Genomic DNA, 22,754 nt, shown 5'->3' on the forward strand with positions numbered 1-22,754 from the left:
CCGCTAACATTTGTGAGGCTTGGTCCAAGGATAATGTACGTCAAGTTTCGTGGCGTTCGGACCAAATTTGTGACCTGTGAAAATTTAGTTTCGCTTTCTGTTCAATCCAATATGGCGGACGAACGGCACGCCCACCTGACGTCATCTTCGCGACCAACTTACACCGGTACTGACCGGACGTTTTAAAGTTGGAATGGTGTCTCTGTCGGTCTCTCTATCTCTGCTCGAGATATTCACAGAAAACGGTCTCCGGCCACCTACAGGCCAGTTGGTGTATAGTAACATAAATTAATTTATTGTGTGGCCCCCCATGAACGGAATTCGACAAAACTTGGTGTGCATTCAGAGGGTGTCATAATGATCCTACACTTCCAATTTCGTGCAGTTTTGACTATGTTAGGTCACAGATACCTGCGATTACAACACCTCATTTTTACTTTTTTGTGTTTAACTAGGTGGCGCTATACATGAAATGAGTGGTTATGGAATGGTTTGACATGGCCCCTTGAGATCAACATACAAAAAAAATGGTCCTCCTAAACCTTACGGTTCTCGAGATATTCACAGAAAACTGTGTCTGCCCTACCCTCCTTTCGGGGGGTGCAGTCCAGCGGGGGGGCTACAGATCAAAACGAAAAACGATGGTTCCATGCTATCCATATGGGGTTACATGCCCACCAAGTTTCGTCTACCCTGGTCTTTCAGTGTCCCGGGAATCCTTGACGGAAATTTGTACATGCGAAAAAGAAAAAAAATCTTCGCTGCGCGGCGGTCATAAATAGCAAGGTGACCACTAAAACTATACAGCAGACTAGGCTAATTAAAACAAACAAAATAAATAGTCTACTTTAAGGGCGTTGCCAGAAATTATAATTAAGGTGTGCCTGTGCTGTGAGATTTTTCGGTGGCATCAGCCCAGTACAAGTGAGGGGCGCATATGGCAGGTGGAACGCAAATGACCTGTAAATGTACATACTATCGGCTACTGTATATCAGTGCTCTCAAAATAAACGTGATCGCGTAATGACAATCAAAAACCGCACGTTAAAAAATATGCTACTCGCAAGAATAATTCTTCAGAGGCTGCACCATATAATTCATTTTAAAACGTAAATTTAGATCTAATTAGAAAAAAATAATAATCCATAAAGCTATTTTAAGTTAGAATAAACTTAGAATGCTGTGCCTATTTTAGAGACTGGTTTTATTGTAGGTCTAAATCAACACATGAACTAGGCTTAATTTATTGATTAGCAAACTGTGTAACCGATTGGTCGAAGTAGCCTGAGCTATTAATACTTGGGAAAATATCCTTTGAACAGAAATCAGGAACCACGATCAGTGAGGAACAGGAGTTACCTCCACTACTTTACTCCTAATTTGCTGTGCAAACAGTCATTTCAGGGTCTTCGATGACGCATCCATAATGCGCGCTGGCTGCATTTTGAGGCTAGTGCAAGACGGCGGGGCTTGGATTTAAACATGGAAACAATTTCATCATAGATTGCTTTCAGGAGCTTCTGGGAAATGGAGTTGCCTTAATTTATTTAGAGAGTAAATAAACGTATGAAACAGAGAAGTATCGTCATGTAATCCATTGATTTCAACAATGTAACTGTATTCTAAATACCAACTACTTAACTTGTAACTGTATTGGAATACAGTTACTCATAATTTGTATTCTGAATACGTAACGCCGGTACATGTATTCCGTTACTCCCCAACACTGTTCTTAACCCATTAAATATCCACACATGAATTGTTATTGAGCTACTCTGTTAAAATTAGTTACGATATGCTTGAGCTATGTGTTTATTGTGTTTATCTTTTTAATGTTCTTATCCTTACCGTACAAATCTTAAGAGAGTCTGCTGTGCATGTAAATATTCTTAAGACATCTCAGTTTCAGGTTTCAAAGATTTTGCAACAAAATGATTGTGTGTGTGTGCATGGATGCATGGGGGAAGAAAAAACATGCGATCAAGCTGATATGAATCAATATAAAGAAAATAGCTCTTAAAGCAACAAAAGACAGAAGTAGCAAAAATATTTATTTTCATTCAAGAATGACAACATTGACATTCATTGCAACATTTTCTCTGCTCACATTTACAAAGTGAAGATATCACTAGTTGAAATGGGAGCATGCCTGTTCCCACATTTCTATGTTCCCACCCACATTTCTATGTTCCCACCCTAACCTTAACCATTTCCAACCCTAACCTAACCCTAATTTTGAAAATGTAGAAATGTGGGAACATAGGGTTTAATTTTGAGAAAATGGGAATTGGGAATTCGCCTTATTCACCCGGCAGCCAGAACGAGGCTACAGGCTACACTTGCCATCGCACTTCAGTCTAGCAGATGGTGGTAATGCACTCCATTTGCAAACTGCCAAAAAGAATGTCTCAGTGAAGAAGAATGTTACTCTGGCAGGCCAGCTAACCCAGCTTTTTTTTGGCAGTTTGCAAATGGAGTGCATTACTCCCATCTGCTAGACTGAAGGGTGATGACAAGTGTACCCTGTAGCCTCGTTCTGGCCGCCGGGTGAATAAGGCAAATATAGGGCTGACGCCATTGAAACAATAACATTGTCAATCAAGTAGAAAATGAGTCCTGCCCTTTCTGTCAGTTGAGGTACTTTTGCATATCAGTTGACTTCAGAAACACTTCTGGCAACATACACATTTGAGACCAGTTCCCTATGCCCATAGTGTTAATTAGCGTTGCTAATCTGAACTCATCAATTCAGTGTCTAAAGCATAAATAAAACCTTTATTTGAGAATAACTTTCCATTTCATTGAATTACCTTATACTCTGCTAGTTCCTTAATGCTTTTTACTATTTTTCTGAAGTAGAAGCTTGATTGTTCTCACTTTGTAGCCATTTCAATGATAGGTAGGTCTCCTGTGCATAGTAACATGTATTGTTACCCTAGGGCTGCTCTGATTTATAGCTTGAATGTTATTGCTCATTTTGTAAGTCACTTCGGATAAAAGCATCTGCTAAATGCATAAATGTAAACGTAAATGTGTGTAAAAGGAGGTACATGTTCTTTCAAACTAAATGAGCTACGGTAAGTACTGCTTTGGCATCCTCCTCCATCTCTTTTATTCCCTTGTTCAATAGATGATACACTGTAGCAACAGAGATGCCTCCAGCTGCGAGGGTACCAACGCCCACAAAAAAAGTCATGACATACTGCACTGTGGCAGAGGCGGTGACGAGAGGCGTGGAGAGGAATTTGGTCAGCACTCCAGGATTCACACCATCCCTAAACTGTGATGTCATGGCTGATTTGAATTCCAATACTGGTTTGTTAACTCGCACAGACAGCCTGTGGAGAGACTCGTCATCTAGGCCAAAAGCCTTGTGGACTTTGCCAAAAAAGCTCAACAGAATACCAAAGTCACACGCTAACGACAGACCGGGAACTGGGTTCAGTGCGATTGCCCCTGCACCAAAGGCCGTTAGCCAAATCATTTTCCTGAACTGCTTTCTTTTCATAATCAGAACACCTATAGAGTACACCGGCAGGGACTGAATGAGAGCCAATCTCTTATTCTCGGGAAGATCTTCCCTCAGAGTAGTTACCAAATCTGGGAAATCATACTTTTCCAAATGGAAGGAAGAGATCAGGAAGACCTTTGGGTTGCCTAAATCTCTCAGGTATCTTTGACAGTCCCATCTGATATTGGCAAGGACTTGCGCTTCATTGAGGCGACTTAGTTGCTGCTCTGCATAAATGTCATTATCAATCTTTGACCTGACAAAATAGTAAAGTTTTTTCTTTTTAAGAATGGCTTTAGCCAGCAAGACGTCATTTTCTTTGAATCTCTCAGAAGTGATGATGATGAAGACATCATACGTCTCGAATTTCTTCTGCTTGATGTAGTTCTTTGCCTGGTGGTTGGTGGTTCCAATACCGGGGAGGTCCCATATTTTGACGTTTGGCATGGTGGGGTGGTCGTACCTGACAGGGGACATGGTTGTCTCTGTCACGCCTGTTGGAGCTGCTCGAGGGTCATTGTTCGGTATACCCCTGATGGCATTAACCAGTGTTGATTTACCTGCCCCTGCCATTCCAGTAACTGCTATATTAAGTGTGACATTTTGGAGCTGCTCAAGTTTACCCTTAATTATGGTAGTAGCTGCCTCTGTTGTGGAGCTTGATTTATATATGTCAACTATTTCCCTGAAATAATAATCTGAGTCAGGGTCAGTGTAGACGTTTCTTGAACGGGCCATTGCAACTCTGAAAAAGCAAGATAAAGTGAAGATAAGGTTTTATATGTTGTGTATTCATATAGCTATAATGTGGTATGCTAGTTAGCAGAACAGTTAATTATGCAATTCATAAATAAACTCACTGCTTGAGAGAGTCTTCATAAACTGCTTGTTTTTTTTCATTGGATATATCCAAACATAACGTATCTGTAAGTGGGACCTGTCAATGCCAGAATACAATATACTTTTTTAAAAACTACATTTTTACACTTGCATTAGACAAAATGTTAGTGATGCTTCCTCTAAAGCAGACAATGAAAAGAGTCAGTGCACTTAAGGATCTATTTATTAAAGTCAAATGTATCAATACATCGTACAAACATATTTTACTTACAATTATCTTCACATTAAATGACTGATATGTTTTTCTGAAGAGTATGATTTATTGTTGTTACATTCTTAATACACATATGATTGATCCTACCAAGTTAAGTATGAGGAGAAAACATGCATTGTTATTCATCCTTACTGTTCCAGAATTAACTAGTAAATACAGTTTGAGCATTTATGATCACGCATTCACTTTTTTTTAATGTACAGAGTTTGATCTTCAGAGAGTATTATGTCAAAACAAAACTACACTATAATACAACAGATTCCAGTCTACAACACTCAGTTATGAAATCTACACTTGGTGCAGTCTTGCTTTTTCCAGCACAGATTTGGCGTCATTTTCCATTTCATTGAGGCCTTTGTTGAGCAGATAGTGTATGACAGCCACTGAAATGGCTCCAGCTGGTAGCTGCATAAATGGGATTATACCACTCATGAGCCCCTTGAGCGTCATGATAGAGGCCATTGAAGGCGTTGCCAACAAAGATGTTACTGCATCAGTTGTGACTCCATCTTTAAACCTTGATTTTATTTCAGCTTTTAAGTCCTTCCAGTTCAGTCTCACTCTTGTTGCAAGCCTCTGCAAAGATGTATCCTCAAGCCCAAAAGATCTGAAAACACTTTCTAGAAATGACATGATGATTCCATAATCACATGGCACTGTAAGGCCTGGGATAGCAACCACAGCTATTGCGCCTGAGCCAAAAGCTGTGAGCCAGATCATCTTCTGTAGGTGCTTCTTCTTCCTGTCCAATGCCTCTAAGGAGTAGACTGGTAGAGAAAGGATGAGGGCATGCTTCTTTTTTTCTGGGAGTTCTTTCTCAAGGCTGTCCATGAACCTGTTGAAATCATAGTCGTTCAAATTAAAGGAGGAAATCAGAAAAACCTGTGGCTTTCCAACACTACTCAAGTTCTTCTTACAGTCCTCTCTGATCTTATCTAACAGCCTCTCCTCGTTGAAGTCTCTTCTTCTGTTTTCTGCATTGATGTCGTTGTCGATCTTTGAGCGAATGAAATAAAACAGTCGTTTCTTCTGCTTGATCGCTTTGGCCAGATTAATGTCATTCTCTTTGAATCTCTCTGATGTGAGAATGATGAAGAAGTCATAGCGTTCAAAATGGACATCAGACAGATACGTCTTTGCTTTAAAGTTGGGAGTACCGATACCTGGCAGATCCCATATGGTGACATTTGGCATTGTGGGATGCGGGAATGGTGTCGGTGTCGTTGTGGTCTCCGTCACTCCCGTGTCAGCTGCTCCCTCATCATCGTTACTCAGACCCCGTATGGCGTTCACGAAGGAGGACTTTCCTGCTCCTGTATTTCCAGTTACAGCTATGTTGAGTGTCACATGATCCAGAGTGTCAATGTCTTCTTTAACCTTCTTTACTGCAGCATCTGATGAAAAGTTTTGGAATTCTTTAACAAGTGTTTGAGTTTCTTTATCATCACTTAACCCTTCAGCACCTCCATCTCCATAGATGTCAAGAATGTCACTCTCAGGCTCTGCGTTAAGATCACCTGACATGGTGTGTCTGCAAACATATTAAGGGCTATGATCAGACATGTTTGAGCTGAAATGCTGTTCTATACTGTGGAATTAATACAACAAAATGTTAGAAAGGATACTTTACTTAAAGGTGCTCTCTGCTTGCTATTAACCTGATTGTACCAGCTGGGGATGGGGATACTGTTGCATGTACTGTATAGCCTACCCCTTATCCCTGTTGCTGACAGCTGCTGACTACCTGCACAGGCATAGCTGCACAGTAATCAGTGCTAGTATTAGTAGTATTAGTTCTAGTATTTATTATGCAGCCATATGGGCATTTGTACAGTATAACCACCATGTAACCATGAATATGATAAAAACTGGCATAAGCCTCATAACCCAGATGCTGCAGTGCATGCAAACAGTGTGAGTGCATTCAATGCGATGTCCTTATGGATTCCCTGGAAGCTCTGTGCCCAGAGTTTTATTCATCCACACTCTGATAAAACAAAATCAGAATTCAATGACTTCACTGCCCTATTTGGCACAAGGCATTTAGTGCACTGTTTTTACCAGTATACAACGCCCTATACTTCCCACTGTGTAGCATGAGCAGCTACCTGTTCAAGTTATATAGTCTAATGGTGAATGCCTCTGATTGGCTGGAATGGTTTTACATGTGACGTATAAGGATGTAAAGTGTAGTGTATTGTTGAACGTGAAGTAAAGAAGCAGGCTGTCGCCTTGTTCTCGAATTGTGTGCTTGTCTCTGATATTTTCCACCACGCCAATAACACTACACACTGAGTGGGTAGTTTCACAATCAAGGTAAGAGTTTTGTTTCACAAGGCCTAAAAACTACAATTAAACTCGCTTGAAATATCATTGTTTTGTTTTTCATACATTGAAATATAAAAATGTGTCATGCCAAGTTCAAGTCCCTCCAGAGAACATAATATCTGTAAAATCTGGTAAGGTCACACTGCTGAAATGGTAGGCTGAGCAATAAATTGTCTCAACTCTCAACAATTAATCAAATAGACAAAGTTACAGGAACAAAGTAGTACTTTCTCACAGATTCTGAAAGCAATTATATACAGAACATGTTGCCAGGCTGGCCTTGTACACATCACAAACATCAAATGTCTCCTCCAAAAAACATTCATTCAATCAGACATTTTTCCCTCACTATCATCAGTATCCTCCACTGAAAGTGTAGCCATCTTAGAATTTTTATTTGCACACTGTTCGCCACCTTTGCAATGGCAGTAGGTGGTGCATGGTAGTCCATCTGACTGACAGCTGCAAGAGGCCCTGGAGCATGCAACAAGTTGTAGAGCTGTTTTGGGTGCAATGTCAGTGTTGCCATGAACAGGAATTCCATCCTCTATTTTCCAACCAAACAGGGATAGATCACCAGTACACACGGGAGGGTTTTTTTTGTCAGCAGCTCCCCACAGAATGACTTGCAGCCATGCATGCTTGTTGCGTTCCGCTGCACAATCTCTTGTTGGAGGAAGACTCTTTATTTTAGGAGGATCTCTTTTGTTGGTGAATAGCATGTATCTCATGTTGCTGAGGCTTTCAACAGTCTTTCCATAGTAGAGGCAAGAAAGGAAATCCATTTCTGCCTTCACCCAAAATTTCCAGTCAAAGAAAGCATGCGAGTGGGGCCAAAAAAAAGAAAGTGAAAGGATCTAAAGGATGAAAGAAGATTATAATTACTAAAGAAGACACCAAAATTAACAAATATGTGGAGTGCTTCCATGAATCCACCGGCTAGCCAGCCTGCTGTTGTGGATGTCCCCTCCCACCACCACTAGCTAACCAACTGCAATTGCCATGACTAGCCAGACTAGCAAACACAACTGATGCTGATCGAGAAGTGGAAGAGCCAGGTACCAGTTCACAATCACAGCATAGTGGTTCTGTTGCTTTGGACTTGATGTGTCAATGCGTGTGCCTTCTGGGGTTCATGTGTGTCTAGGCCAGCGTTTCTCAAACTAGTGAAATTATGCCCGGTGCTTCGTCTGATAATTTGCTGTGCAAATTTCGCGTTTCTGCAATCAGGAGGAAATACTTGCTAATTTGGTGTCATCAAACACAGAGGCATACAATTAAGTGGTGGTATGCGTGTTCATTCAATGTCTACATGTGCGCGTTTGTGCGATAGAAACTGAAACTACTCGATAACATTGTTAGCAAAGCTTCGCTTCAACCTGTTGGAAGGCTATTTAATTATGTAGGCTAACTAACAACATTTAATAGAACGATGTGGATTCTTGCAACTTCCATAAAAATAGAACAGAGACTATTTAATACAATGTCTAGAATTGAGTATAGGCTAATATATTCAAATTTAAATGGCCTATAAGATGGCCAAAAGCTATTGTAGCATAATTAGTCTTCCTATTAAAGGAATTATCCGGAGTAAAATGCACTTTAGATCAATTTACGGATGATTGGGAGTACATACGTTGAGTTGACATCCAAATCATGTCATTCGGATGTGTTTTGAGAAAGTTCGATGTTACCGTTTTTAGTCAAAGCTCGTTAGCGTGGAAGTGAGAAGGGCATATTATTTCTACAAAACGCTATTTTTATACCTCTTCTACAGTTCCAAACAACATTGCACTTACGTGGTAGTGAGTAGAGGGTCCCTAAAGCCAAACCGAAGTATCCCGAGGTCTTTATGTGGTCGGATAGAGAGTCCAGAATGAATTTCATCAAGCCAGTACCTTTCCGGAAATGTTGCCATCTTTGCTGCCATCTTTAGGGGAAAGTCCGTAGGAGTCGATTGCCAAGTGTGCTCTGTAAATTCACAATTTCGTCGCCGTTTAAAAAAAAAAAAAAAACATAGTCCAGTCCATACAACTTCATTTCAATTTCAAAAGAAATACTGGACTATGTTTTTTTTTTTTTTTTAAACGGCGACAAAATTGTGAATTTCCAGAGCACACTTGGCAATCGACTCCTACGGACTTTCCCCTAAAGATGGCAGCAAAGATGGCAACATTTCCGGTCCGCAACGTGGAGACTGCTGGTCCGCGGAGTCGTGGAGTGAAATTAGGCCCGGTGCTTCGTCTGATAATTTGCTGCGCAGTTAATCAAGATACCGCGGACCGACAAAAAAAGAAAACAAACGTTTCTGCTATCGATGTCATTAAACATGGAGCCATACAATAAAGTGGTGGTATGAGCGTTCATTCAATGCAGGCGCCTGCGCGAGAGAAACTGAAACTAATCGATAACGTTGGTATCAAAGCTCCGCTTCAACCTGTTGAATGCTATTTAATTGTTTAACGACACTTGATAACAACGTTGCTTTTTGGAACTTGCATAGAAACAGAGCAGAGACTGTATAATACACTGTATAGCACTGAGTAGGCCTATTGTATAGTCAAATTTGAATATAACGTGGCCAAAAGATATTGTAGCCTTCTTTCTATCTGTTAAAGATCAACAGATCAGTTACGCCTATCTGCTCGCCAAAAAAGCTGGTATTGTGTTTCCTGAATCCTTCAGGCATTCAAATTAAACTTCATTAAAAAACATGTATTTTTTTTCTCCATTTCCTACCATGTATGATGCTTGCATGAGGGAAACATCCCAAAACAATAGCACCCATATAATTGTTGAGAAGTATTTATTTTCTTATGCAAGCATCATGCAACCATGCAAAAGCAATGAAACTAATTATATCTTAGATTAGTAAAGCAGTCCTCTGATGTGCATGTCACAAAACATTTAAGTGAAAGTGCATGTATAACAATATAGGCAAAATAATGATTGTGATAATGATAATGACAATTTGATTTGGAGGGAGTGGGGTTGGGTACGTGTAGATGAGCCCTATGACCCCAAAGTCTGCCATGACTGGGCCTCAGGTCAAAGAAGTTTGAGAAAGGCTGGTCTACATAACCTGCATCAGATTGAGGTTTGCAGTTATGCGCCTGAAGGCACAGGTTGAGGACCCAGTCAGTTACGTCACAATATGCACATTTGTTTAAATTCATACCTTTTTTTTTTTTGGCTGTTACTGCAAACAAGAATATTTTTAAGGATGGCCTCATGACTGTGAAAATGGCTGACATTGAACCACAGTGCTTTAAATGGGAGCCCCCAGTATCAGTCATCAAGGCATCAAAATCTGCCACAAACACTTACAACACACAACATCACTCATAAACACACACACACACACACACACACACACACACACACACACACACACACACACGGACAGAACCACCACTGTTCAAAAGACCATTTTGGGGCTAAATGTGCTAAGTGTGCATTTGGTTGTTTTCTAGGGCTGTAACGATATGCGACATTCATATCAACGATACTGTGTCGCGGTAGCCTGACGAGCCAGACCCACATTAAAATGTAGGGTCTGGACACTCACCGTTCGCAGTGCTCAGTCCGAGGGGCGGGATAATCAGTTGTCTTTCAAATTCCCTCTGGACGCAATAGGACAGCGGCAGCATTTCCCACCAACGGAGCTAGTTGGCTAGTTCAAACGTTTGCCAACTTAATAAAAGCTTAACTCGTGTCACACTGTTCGCCAGCAGCAACATCCATCTTATTTGTTTTCAAGTAGCAGGGAATTCAAGCCAAACTGTTGCAACTCTGCCATCAATCATTATGTTAAGCCCACCTAACGACTCTATACACGATTTCATTGGCCTGATTAAGTTTCGATTTCTGGAGCTCACAATTGATGTCACATTGATGTCAATTACTTTGTTGTTATATTTATTGCTATAATTCCAAATGATACATGTCATTCCTTGCAATACAGAAATTATTTTCTTGATTCTGTCCTCTCCTGTAATCAACTTCGCACTTTTCTCACACTTGAAAAAACAGTCTGACGAAGCCATTTCTGGTTTTAAATCATCTTGAGCTGCTCTCTTGTCACTGAAAAAAAAAAATTGGATTGTGGACCCTATTTCTAAGCATTCCAAAAAAATGTTTGGATGAAAAATATTATTCACTACCCTGGAAATCCAGAGTTCTCGCGGGAGCACAATTTGAATTTGCTCAGCGAGTCACTCTGGCAAAGAGTAATGATGCTCATTACTTGTTTACTGTAATTAAGGCGGGAAATTCAAGGACTTATACAGTGGGCATTGCTTTCAAATGGCTGCGTGAAGCTTTAGTACCACTTTCAGCCACTGTGCGTCGGTCTGCCACTGTACATCGCTCTGCCTGCCGCCCCTTCTGAAAAAGCTCGATTTACCTCGATTTAGGCTACTTGGGTATGGCTTAAGGCTTGACTACTGGTAACGAAAATCGAAATCGAAATTTGCTGTCTACATTATTGTCAGTGCTGGGGTAAAGCAACTACGCAAATCAAAACAGTGGTGTGATAATTGAGCCAGTAGAGAAATAACTGTTCAGAATTAATCTGTAGCCTTGGGTAGGCTTCTGCGACGTTTTTAACAGGCTACGCTATAGAGGCTTAGACAACTATGACCCACGTTTTGGTTTCGTAAATTAATTTGCCCTATTTCTTGACTGCAATGTAGTCAATTGACTGCCATGACTGCAATGTCATTTTTATTTTTCTGTACAATAAACAAATACATCTGCTTTATGCCGCAGAATTACATTCATATTTGGAACTTACATAGGCCTAGTCCAATGCATCGTTACACTACGTTAGTGTTTCCCAAAACCATAGTAGCAACGAACGTTCGCAACCACTATCGTAAAGTTGTGTAGTTACTACACACTCTCGACCTGTGGTAGAATGCTAGTAGAAGCATAGTTCCAGGGATCTTCATGTCAAAGACGTCACTGACGCCAGTTATTTGTTTGAAAATTCATAATTATAAATATATTTAGGTTTCTAATTTATATTTACACTTCTAACCACCATACATCCATATTTTAAAATGCCCAAGGCAGAAAATAGTTAGTTAGTTTGTTTATTTGTCCTTACATAGGAAATTTGTTTTCACATACCATACAAGCCTCACAGACATGAAATACATAGGTACACACAGTTACGGTTCTTCACCCACCACCCTGTTACCACATACCCCACCCACATAGATGTTAACAGCACATATACAGCACATATATCTGAAAATACATAAATTAAAAGTCAATTTGCAGCCATGTGCACGTAAGTAAAAGTCACACACCTGCAGATAATAATAAGGTGGTGCATACTTTTTGACGAGTCAGCTGAGAATATGTAGCCTAGCCTTTGATTTTCATGGGGGGGGGGGGATCCTTGTTAGTTTACGCAAACCAAGCCAAGAAGGCGGATTCTGATTTTGATAATATGATCTGCACAAAAGATAAACTTAGGTAAACAACGATGTCAATATTGTTGTCAAAATCTTAACCCAGATTCAAACTCTTGGACAGGGGACTGGTAACTGCTGTGCAACGGCGGCTGTCATCTGCTGGCCTTAACGCAATGCGTCACAGAAGTATGTGCAGGTGCCCGTTCACGTGCTACTAAACGTCATTAACCACCTTAGTCCAGACTACTGAAGTTTGGAAACTATCATGGTCCAAACTTACAGTACTATGTAAGTACGACAGTTTTGGGAAACAGTCGTAACTTACATGTTGGTTAGTTGAACGATGCATCCTGTTAGTAAAAAGCTAACCTCTGTAGTTGTACGGGAAACGCACCCCATGTAGGCCATTAGCAATTTGTTTATTTTATTTTATGAAGCCTACACAGTAGATCACATGCCACATTCTCACTTTCAATAGACAGATGCAGTAGCCATTGGTCAAGTATTGAGTATAAAGCAATTAAGATAGTACCCTATACAAAAAGTACTTCATACTATCATAAAAACTCGTTAAAACTAATAGCATTTTGCAACTTGACAAAACACTGGATTAAATATCGTAGGTCACAGGAGAAAACTTGTACATCCATTGGCCCATGGGGAGATCACATGGCAGTTGCCTCTCCCTTCAGTGCTATGACTCGTTCGGCTGTGAGCTTGTTTCGCCAAAAAAACTCTATTGCAGATATCAATGCGTCTTTGTTCATGGGTTTGGCCTCACAGCAGAGGCTTAGACAACTATGACCCATGTTTTGGTTTCGTAATTTGCCCATACTTATTGACTGCAATGTAGTCAATTGACTGCTTGACAGGTTATTTTTATTTTTCTGTACAATAAACAAATACATCTGCTTTATGCCGCAGAATTACGCACTTGGCCAGCCTATAGAACGGGCACATTTTGGAGAGAATAGAGAATGTATGCACGCAAGAATCTGTAGGCTATTTGTGGCTGGTTACCAGCAAACAATGTTTAATGCATTAACTCAAGACGTCAAACCTTTTCTAAACAATACAAACAGAAAGGATGCAGCAGGCAGCAAATATAGAAGTCATTTCCAGTGGAAGAACAAAATGCTGAATGAAGCCCAAAGATATGAAGGCATATCTGGCAAGTTGTTATTTTTTTAAGACGTAAATGGTTGGGCTATAGGCCTAGTTTGCAAGAAGGAGACATGAGCATGCCACACTATCCACAGCTGTGGTAGCGGGGGTAGGAGGATTACTGTTAGCGCAGGATTTATATAAAATTCTTCAACAGAAGGCCTGCCTCGAATGCAGGCTTGCCCAAAAAAAGGCCTGTGGTTTGCGCAGCCTACAGTAAGTAGGTCAGTGAGTTAGGAGTCCTCTAGACTTCTTTTAAGCTGTCTCAGAGGTGGAAAGTTGCGTTCGTTGAGGGCAGGGCCGGATTAACAATTCATAGACCCTTGGGAACAAATGTCTGATGGCCCCCCCTGCCCCCCAGCCAACGTGAATCGGGCGGTCAGTTAATAGGCCTATTTGTGAGGCCAAGCCTCACCAAATAGCCCGTTTGTTTACAACTAACATTACATTTAATTAAACTGCTTAGGCTATGCCGAAATAGTTTCAACATTTTGAATATCAGTGTCGGGTGAATTAGGAAATGCCTTATGGCTGAAAGCTGCTTGGGATCCCCCCTGTCAAGCAATAACCATACAAAAAGTTAAAAACAGATGACATGATGCGCGTCACTGACATAATGCGCAAATAATATAGCCTAGATATTCCAATATATTCGAATACATGTGTTTATTTTAGAGGGGATATTCGAACGTCATTTTTGAGCAATTTTGACAGCCCTAGTCCACTGTAGGCTACGCCAATCGTCTATTAACACCTTCCACCTAACCCTGGTGAGTGGGGGTCGCTATAATGCGTGTGAAATAGCACCATTGAGTAGCCTATGCGAAATAGCCTTAAAATCGTTCCGGTGTTCTGTGCCTTCTGGTTTCTCCTGGTTTCCTTGCGCGTGTATGTGCTGCAGCAATTGTCAGACATTCACAAACAAGTTGTTTTAGGCGGTTTGAAGTCGCTTTTCATACGCCATGAGCGCTCGGCTACATTACAGCCACTCGGACAAAAGACATGTAAAAAAAAATATGTTTTGAAAACTAGCATTAAACTGGATTCGATCCCGCAAAAGCAACACACGCGTGACTCTCTCCATCCTGATTCCCTACTCTTTGAGCCAACTAATATGTTACGCGAATCAATTAACTATTGTAGGCTACCATTAATTAATAACGTAGGCAACACCCAGGTAACATGTTGTCCAGGCTATCTGAAACAAGGGGTTGCCTCTCATCTACAACAACTGGTTACCTTGGGCTGCTACAGTCGTCAGTGCACTGTGCACAGTAGGCCTATGCTACTCTTTGTGGTTGATCAACTAATAATAAAAGATGTATTTGGTGATGACGTTATTGTAGGCCTAGTAGACCTAAATTCTGAGAAATTATGGAACGAGAAACGATCTACATAGCGCACAGTGTTGCGCGGTCTGCCCGAAATTAAGCGGTCACCCGCGGTTATGAGTCATAAACAAAATATTTTAATGATATTCGATAAAATTAATTAAATATATATTTTCTACAAATAGGCCTACTTAAAATATCACGAGAAGGCTAGCATCAATACAGTAAAGTCAACAGTAAAGAAGCTGAAGACGCAAGTTAAAATAATAGACACCCCTTCAGTAAAAGCGATATAGGCTATGGGAAATATTGGGAAAAGTTCTTAAAGAAGATGACAGTAGTACAAGTTATGGTCTATGTAGGCCTACTTCTTGCGAAGCCATTTAAAAGTAAGACAGCCAAAACGGGCAGCCTGCAGGAATAAATGTTATGGCACAGACTACACAGCCATATCTACCGGTATGTACTGTATAGGTTCGCGCATGCATAAAAGTTACCTAAGTTCGTTGTGTTTGTGACTTTAAACAGTGGATGTGCTTTAGTAAATGTGCTTTGTGCTTCATTCAGCATTATAAACCAGTTCTTACGCTAACGTTTTGACCAGCAATGTATCTCTCTTGCCTATACCTTGCCTCACCATTTCTGTTTTCGAAAGAAAGATGTATGTCCATGGCCTTCAAATCTTATCCTAGTGTTCTAATCCTTGGTGGTTGCGTGCGTGCTTGCGCTCTTATTCTCATTCTCTCTCCTGCGCAAACATTATGTCCTGCATGCCTACTGCGTGTAGTTGTACTGCATAAAGTTTCGCAAATAAATTAGTTTGTTTTACAGAAATGGCCTACTGTCACACTGCATGCAGGCTATAACCAAAAGCACACATTTTGTAAATACGCGGGTCGGATATAATTTTGTCCTAATTAATATTCGCGGTCCGAGTTGCGGTCGGGTTGATTAAAATATCGGGCGACCGCGGGCCGCTTGTGACCAAACCCGCGCAACACTGATAGCGCACCAGACCGCGATGTCTTCACGGGAGTTTGCAAAATTTAGTGTATTTTTCAAGTCAATAAACATTCTTAATTTTCGAATGTCTTTGTCATGGAATATCTGACTTTTAAAAACCATAGGCCTGGTAGTCGCTCAGACAAGGAGTTATAAGATAAAGGCAATACCATTTGTGTCACCTAATGCTCAGTGAATTAGCAAGATACCATCAGAAGCCAACAATCATAAAGCACCTGTGCGCGCGCGCGCTCTCTCCCCTGCGCATGAAGCTGTCTGCGTGTTGTAGGCTAGATTTGCGTGAGTTCTTTCTATCTGCTTTACTTTTGTGAGTTGCGACCACCTAGGCTATGTTATACGTTCTATGAGGTACCAGTGTTTAGCTGTGTCACAAAACAATAAGCTTTGTCAGACTACTTTTAAAATGATATTCAGGGCTATATACATTTTAAACATTCGGGGCTGAAGACCCGACAAAGCTTCAGATGGGAAGTGTCAGGAATTTTCATACGAGAGACGCTCTCATTGGTGGTTAGTATATTGGGAAGCGTTCACATGATGTGACGTTGTATCAGTAAGTTGGCAAAAAAAAAAAGCATGGATTGCGTGGGCAGCTACCCAGAAGTCACCGACACCCTCATTCTGATCACCAAGACCCAACCAGCTGGGTCCTCACACTGGAATCAGTGCACATGCAAGTTCTCAAATGCTGGACTGTACTCATGTATAGTAAGAACTGCGGTGTCGAGTCAGTCAATGAAACCCGGAAGCTTCTTTTCACTCATGGCCTCAAGTCCCTGGATTCAATCCCCCCGACCCATTATGCCTTATTCCAGCGTGGAAAGCGTGCCCTGCACACTGCAGCTTTTGTCTGGAAGCAGTCCCTCTCCAAAACTCCAGAGATTCCAGACCCCAGTGAGTGGGGTTGGGAATGGAATGACAGAACCAAAGTCTGGGTGCCATATTGGACAGATCTGGAAGATGCCAGCAAGGGATGCTCACTCCTCCTCAACTGTGGCTGTGTGGTTGCCTGTATGGGCAACTGTAAGTGCCACCGAGCTGGACTTTGCTGTACCACATTGTGCAAGTGTGAGGGAGGCTGTACTAACAATGATGATGAGTGAAACCAAAAATCTTTGAATAAATACATGATGTTTAAGCAAAGTCCTTTTAGGCAAGTTCCTTGCAACGCCTTTTGGGCACTTATCGGGCATCCATTTCGGCAGAAATGCACGTGTGCAAGGCTTCACGACACCAATATGGCTCCAGCGGTGAGATCACAACACATGATTGGCACGATGTCTTCACAACACACCACATTATTGGCTCAATGTATTCACAACACAGCACATGATTGGTTCAATGTATTCACATGTCAACATTTTGCCGCGGAAGGGGTGTGATTTGCGTAGACAACTGCCATATTGCCGTTACAAACTAAGCTCATGCATTTCTATGATTTTTGACACTATAGTGATAATGACCTGTCCAATCAACAAAGAAAAGCATACCTTGGAGGTAAAATATGGGTCTAGGGACCTGAGTAATATTTCAATGTGACTTTTTCAGATATTTTCAGAGATATTGACAGTTTATGAGCTAAATATGACTATGATACTAGATTTAAATGGACTTAAAATAAGAACATATCAAAATTGGATTCCTTGTATCAAACAAAGTAGAGAAAATACATTATACAACAATTTAAGACTAAAGGAAGCTGAGATATAACCTTTTCTCTTTTCGGCGGGGGCCATTTTGGATTTTATGGATAACTGCCACTAGGGGGACCACCCCAACTTGTATCCATGGATTTTTGAAAACCTTAGGCCTATACCTAACACCCTGCCAAAAATCTAAAACTTGTCCAGAAGTGCCCAATCTTCATGATTTTTCACATATTCCTTCCCAGCTATTAAAGAAAATGTTTAGATGAAAAATATTTTTTACTATAGGCCTGATTCAGGGGTCAAATTCTAGGACAATTATAGTTAACATGCTAACTAACTGTCAAGTACTTCACAAATCAGTTTAGTTTGTATCAATCCTGGGCTGTGATGTCGGTTTTCAAAGCCTTAAAGTTAAGATGAAAAACATTGCTGTCTGTAATCCTGGGGGAAATTAATGGACAGTTATAATTAATGTGCTAACTACCTGGGAAGTACCTCACAACATTGCTGTCTGAAATTCAGTGACAGATTCAAGGGAAATTATAGCCAACCGGCAAGTTGGTGAACTAGGGTACATCAGACTTGCTATAATATTCATATTAAAATGAATTACTATTGAATGATTGTATCCCTGTATATATTAGGCTACATGGCAGTTCCATAATTTATTTAATTTAATACCAAACATGACATGATTTAGAGGTATAAGCTATTATGCGGCAAAAAGGAACATAATCTGACCTTAAAGGTCACTTTCCAAAAGGTATTTTGTTCTCTGGAGGGACCTAAACTATTTTTTCACCTTCTTCATGGTCAAAGCAAAGAGTTTTTATTTGATACCATATAATACACGATGGGTTTATATGTTAATTTAGTTTTCTATGATCAAAAAAGGGATGTGGCAGATGATGCTATTTTAAAGAAAATGCTTAAGGTTGCCGGATCGGTTCCCGTCAGATTGTGAAAGGACACCCCCATACCTATCAATTTATGCAAAAAATTGCATTTGTACCTTATGTCAAACTTACAGTATGCCCCCATTTCACAAAGTTCTATCTGTGTTTTGTGGTTCAACTGCACTATAATAATAACACAGGTAGACAAAGCAAAAGACCAGGGACGAGAAGGATCACCGTAAGCTCTCATTTCCCCAGCACCTCTCAAGCCAAAATGCACCACATGAATGAACAAAGGCTAATCTGTTTCAAATGTTGATGAGTTTATGAGCCCTCTCTATATGAGTCTAGCGGGCAATATTTATCCATCATTCACTCAAAGGTCACTGCATGAACCTGCGTGAAGTGAGCATGAAATGGAATGTGAAATATCACATCGGACTCGGTGTGTACCGGGCCTTAAAGTCTAGTTTATGCTTCTGTGTCAACTCGATGCAGTGGTTCCGCCATTGTGAACTTTCTGAATTCTGAGATTTAGATTAGTACTAGATGTATGCACTGTAGGGTATGATAACATATGTATCCCCTCTTTTGAAAAAAACAGACACTCAAAAACATTAGGTCATTTGGTTTATACAAGGTCATTTGGTTTATTTTAGGGCCATCGTATGAAAAAAAATAGTGATTTGGAGGAGGGAGGGGGTAATAATTCTGAGATTAAAATAAAATGTTAAATTTGTCTTCTCTGACATTGTAAAGTTGCAACTTTGCGAGAAAATAAACTCACAAATTTACGAGAAAAAAGATCTCATCTTTTTTCAAAAAGAAACTCATCTTCCCCAAACTGTACTTTCACGCATGGCATGATGTCAAGGAATAGCCTAACTGAATGACTAAACTCATAATGCACTAGCCTACATTATGATGTAGCCTATAGACTAGCCTATATAAATCATACAGCCTATAGAAAGAAACCAGTACAGTATAGGTATCAAGGTATGGCAGTAGCATGCAGTGTAATCACATCATACAGGCCCTAGACACAAGCACTGTTTCAAAGGTTCGGTGATGTGATAACATCTTGGCAAAGTAAGGTGATGTGAATCAGTGACAGGAAAATAACAGTTTTTTTTTTTTTTTTTTCATAAATTCACGACCCCTTACAGAAATTTCAGGTTTCTGGCAAACAGTTGCCACAAATTTGCGGCAATGCCATATGCATATAGGTTTGTCAGCATAAGTTCACTGGGAATTTTCCATTATTGGCTAACACTATGGGCGAGCGTCTGTCTACACTGAATCTGTTAAATATGCCCTTCTATTGCATCATATTCCTCATTAAAATAGCAGGGTAAGGCAAGCGACAGAAAGAAAATACAGAAATGCAAAACGTCGAGTTGCATCGCGCTGCTTCCGTCACTTGCAGTCCGGACACTCCAATTGAAAACAATGTAATTAAACAGATTTCATATGTTCGCTCGCATTACGTCCGGTTAGGACAATTTTATTTTATGTCAAGTGGCAGAAACAGGCTTCCATAGAATATAAATATAATATAATTAACTCTAAAAAGACAAAGATAAAGGATTGTTCAAGTTAAAATACATCAAAATCTAATGTTTGCATAAAGCATTAATTACATTTATGTGTCAGGCTGGTCAGTTCTTACTAGATCTACTGTGTTGCGAGCATAACAGGAAGGTTAATACTCTGCATTACATTTCTGGCCTCTTATCTTACAGTGATTATTTACACAGACAGCATTATATAGAATATACATCAGAGTCTATAGAGCAGATTGTAATGCAGAGACACTTATCCACTTCCCTTTAGTTTCCACCTTTGAGGAATGTGCACATTTCCAACACTTCAGTGCTAAAATCAAATATATGATTCAGTATATTCATAAGATTCCGTTATTACATATACTGTGATGATTAGCACTGTACTCTGATACAAAGAAAATGTCTCACCTTTCTTCAAAACTACATCAGAAGAAGAAGCTCAGCTCAATCATTTTCTCTTCAAATTGCTGTTTGCTGCGGTCGGAAAATATGCTGGTGCTTTGTCGGTCTAAAATATCAAACAAAAGAATTATGACAAAGTCAGTAAAGGCGTTTTTTTTTGTGTGTGTAAGTGTTTGCAGTGGTCAGTTTACCATACAACTTTTATACCATGGAGGAAACCATTGCAATGTTCACTGTTCATGTAGTCTTACCTTTTGTGATGCCCTTTTATCTCTGATCTGATCTGTCTGATCTGGTATCTGTTCTGAAGAGTCAACAGTCAGTTCATGCTGGATAAGAAACCAAATTGACAGGAAAAAACATTGACATTCTGCATTTACATGAAATGTATGTCCTCAAATACATTAAAGAGACAAAATATGTCAATATTCACTGGCTCAAATAGTCCTGAGTCAATTGTGTATCTTTTTCTTTTTGTAGCTGTTAGCAATTAACCTGAATGCTTGGGCTTTCAATTTTTTTTAAAAGTTAAACGACCATTAGCAAATCATTATAAGACCAAAATTTACAGGCTTACCTTTTGAGACACAAATCAACGAGCTCACTTACCCAACTTCTACTTGCTATCTATCTTGAACTTAGGGTGGAGTCACACATACCCTGTGGTTTTGTGTATGTCTGTGAGTGTGTGTGTGTGTGTGTATTTCTCATTAATGCATGTGTATGTTGTTATGTATTATTTATTTAGATACATCTCCTATACACTCCTATGCACTTTTATAGCTCTAGTGTTGCAGCATGAACATTGTGTTATTTCTAAATTGCAGCTTTTTATGAAGGCTACAGTAATGAATGTGGTTAGAATGAAAGGAGTAATGAATTTAGTTAGAATGAAAGGAATGCTTACCTTCAAGTCATGCTCATGAATGTTGCTCAACTAGAAATTCGGTACCCTGTTTCCCAACAATGATACAATGGAATTTTTGACTTACCGTTTACTGAAAACACTTAAAGGGAATTACACTCATTGGGAAATTCCCAAGCAGCAAAACACGTTATTTTAGGTTGTATTTTGGTTTCAAATAAAACAGACGTGTTTAGTATGTTCTTTCAACGTGTTTTCTGGCACCAGTACAAATAACCCTGTTAAAGGAATTATCCGGAGTAAAATGCACTTTAGATCGATTTACGGATGATTGGGAGTACATACGTTGAGTTGACATCCAAATCATGTCATTCGGATGTGTTTTGGGAAAGTTAGATGTTACCGTTTTTAGTCAAAGCTCGTTAGCGTGGAAGTGAGAAGGGCATATCATTTCGCCGCTACAAAACGCTATTTTTATACCTCTTCTACAGTTCCAAACAACATTGCACTTACGTGGTAGTGAGTAGAGGGTCCCTAAAGCCAAACCGAAGTATCCCGAAGTCGTTATGTGGTCGGATAGACAGTCCAGAATGAATTTCATCAAGCCAGTACCTTTCCAGAAATGTTGCCATCTCGATTGCCAAGTGTGCTCTGGAAATTCACAATTTCGTCGCCGTTTAAAAAAAAAACAAAAAAACAATCATAGTCCAGACCATACAACTTCATTTCAATTTCAAAAGAAATACTGGACTAAGTTTTTTTTTTTTTTTTTTTAAACGGCGACGAAATTGTGAATTTCCAGAGCACACTTGGCAATCGAGATGGCAACATTTCCGGGTACTGGCTTGATGAAATTCATTCTGGACTCTCTATCCGACCACATAAAGACCTCGGGATACTTCGGTTTGGCTTTAGGGACCCTCTACTCACTACCACGTAAGTGCAATGTTGTTAAAACTTAAAGTGCTAAAAAAAATCCTTTAAACTGTGCTCTGTATGGATAGCCTACTACTTTTTTAAAAAGACAGCATCATCATGTTTATCATCATCACTTTCTAACATGACTTGTCACATAAACTGTGTCTATGTCCTAATGTAATAAAAAAAAATCCCGTTTTTGGAAAGCTGTTGACAGGTATATGCACTAACTTGCTCTTCATATTGTGTCATGTTTCAGTAGGCTATTTAAGGAAACTGTAATTTTACTGTATTTGATATTAGATGTACTGTATTACAGACTGTTCACCCCACTCCCATCCGGAAGGCGTTACAGGATCTCTGCACTCAAACCAGCAGGAATATGCATACGTATTCATATCTATAGTCTAGACAGAAACTCTTCTAATGGCTGATTTGCATTAAAACCAGTCATAGGGATGGTCAAAGTGAGGCTTTGTGAAACAATGAAACGTTTGAAGCAATTGTGCTGGAAATTGTGTCGAACCTAACACCCATATCTTCATGGTGACACCTAGTGGCCACC

The 22,754-nt window shown here is 40.0% G+C and overlaps 1 protein-coding gene across 7 annotated transcripts; it reads right to left on the reverse strand.

Moving 5' to 3' along the window:
* Window positions 1-2,108: 2,108 nt before the first annotated feature.
* LOC121720217 (interferon-inducible GTPase 5-like) lies at window positions 2,109-21,821 on the reverse strand. 7 transcript variants are annotated; one of them, XM_042106190.1, is made up of 5 exons: window positions 21,785-21,821; window positions 21,314-21,359; window positions 20,658-20,735; window positions 20,413-20,512; window positions 4,507-6,156 (listed from the first exon to the last, which is right to left on the reverse strand). In XM_042106190.1, the coding sequence occupies exon 5, from the start codon at window positions 6,147-6,149 to the stop codon at window positions 4,914-4,916; it is 1,236 nt and encodes a 411-aa protein (XP_041962124.1). In that variant the 5' UTR covers window positions 6,150-6,156; window positions 20,413-20,512; window positions 20,658-20,735; window positions 21,314-21,359; window positions 21,785-21,821; the 3' UTR covers window positions 4,507-4,913. The 7 variants fall into 7 exon arrangements, with proteins under 7 accessions (XP_041962129.1, XP_041962124.1, XP_041962128.1 ...); XM_042106195.1 differs by lacking the exons at window positions 4,507-6,156; window positions 21,314-21,359; window positions 21,785-21,821 and adding exons at window positions 2,109-4,256; window positions 4,372-4,448 and having other exon boundaries at window positions 20,658-21,009; XM_042106194.1 differs by lacking the exon at window positions 21,314-21,359 and having other exon boundaries at window positions 21,785-21,803.
* Between the last annotated feature and the right edge of the window lie 933 nt (window positions 21,822-22,754).

Source organism: Alosa sapidissima, chromosome 10 (assembly GCF_018492685.1).
Source record: "Alosa sapidissima isolate fAloSap1 chromosome 10, fAloSap1.pri, whole genome shotgun sequence".
Taxonomy (NCBI): Eukaryota; Metazoa; Chordata; class Actinopteri; order Clupeiformes; family Clupeidae; genus Alosa; species Alosa sapidissima.

Bases quoted from the DNA above. Each gene is read 5' to 3' on its own strand.
- LOC121720217 (XM_042106190.1), bottom strand. From the start codon at position 6,149: ATGTCAGGTGATCTTAACGCAGAGCCTGAGAGTGACATTCTTGACATC.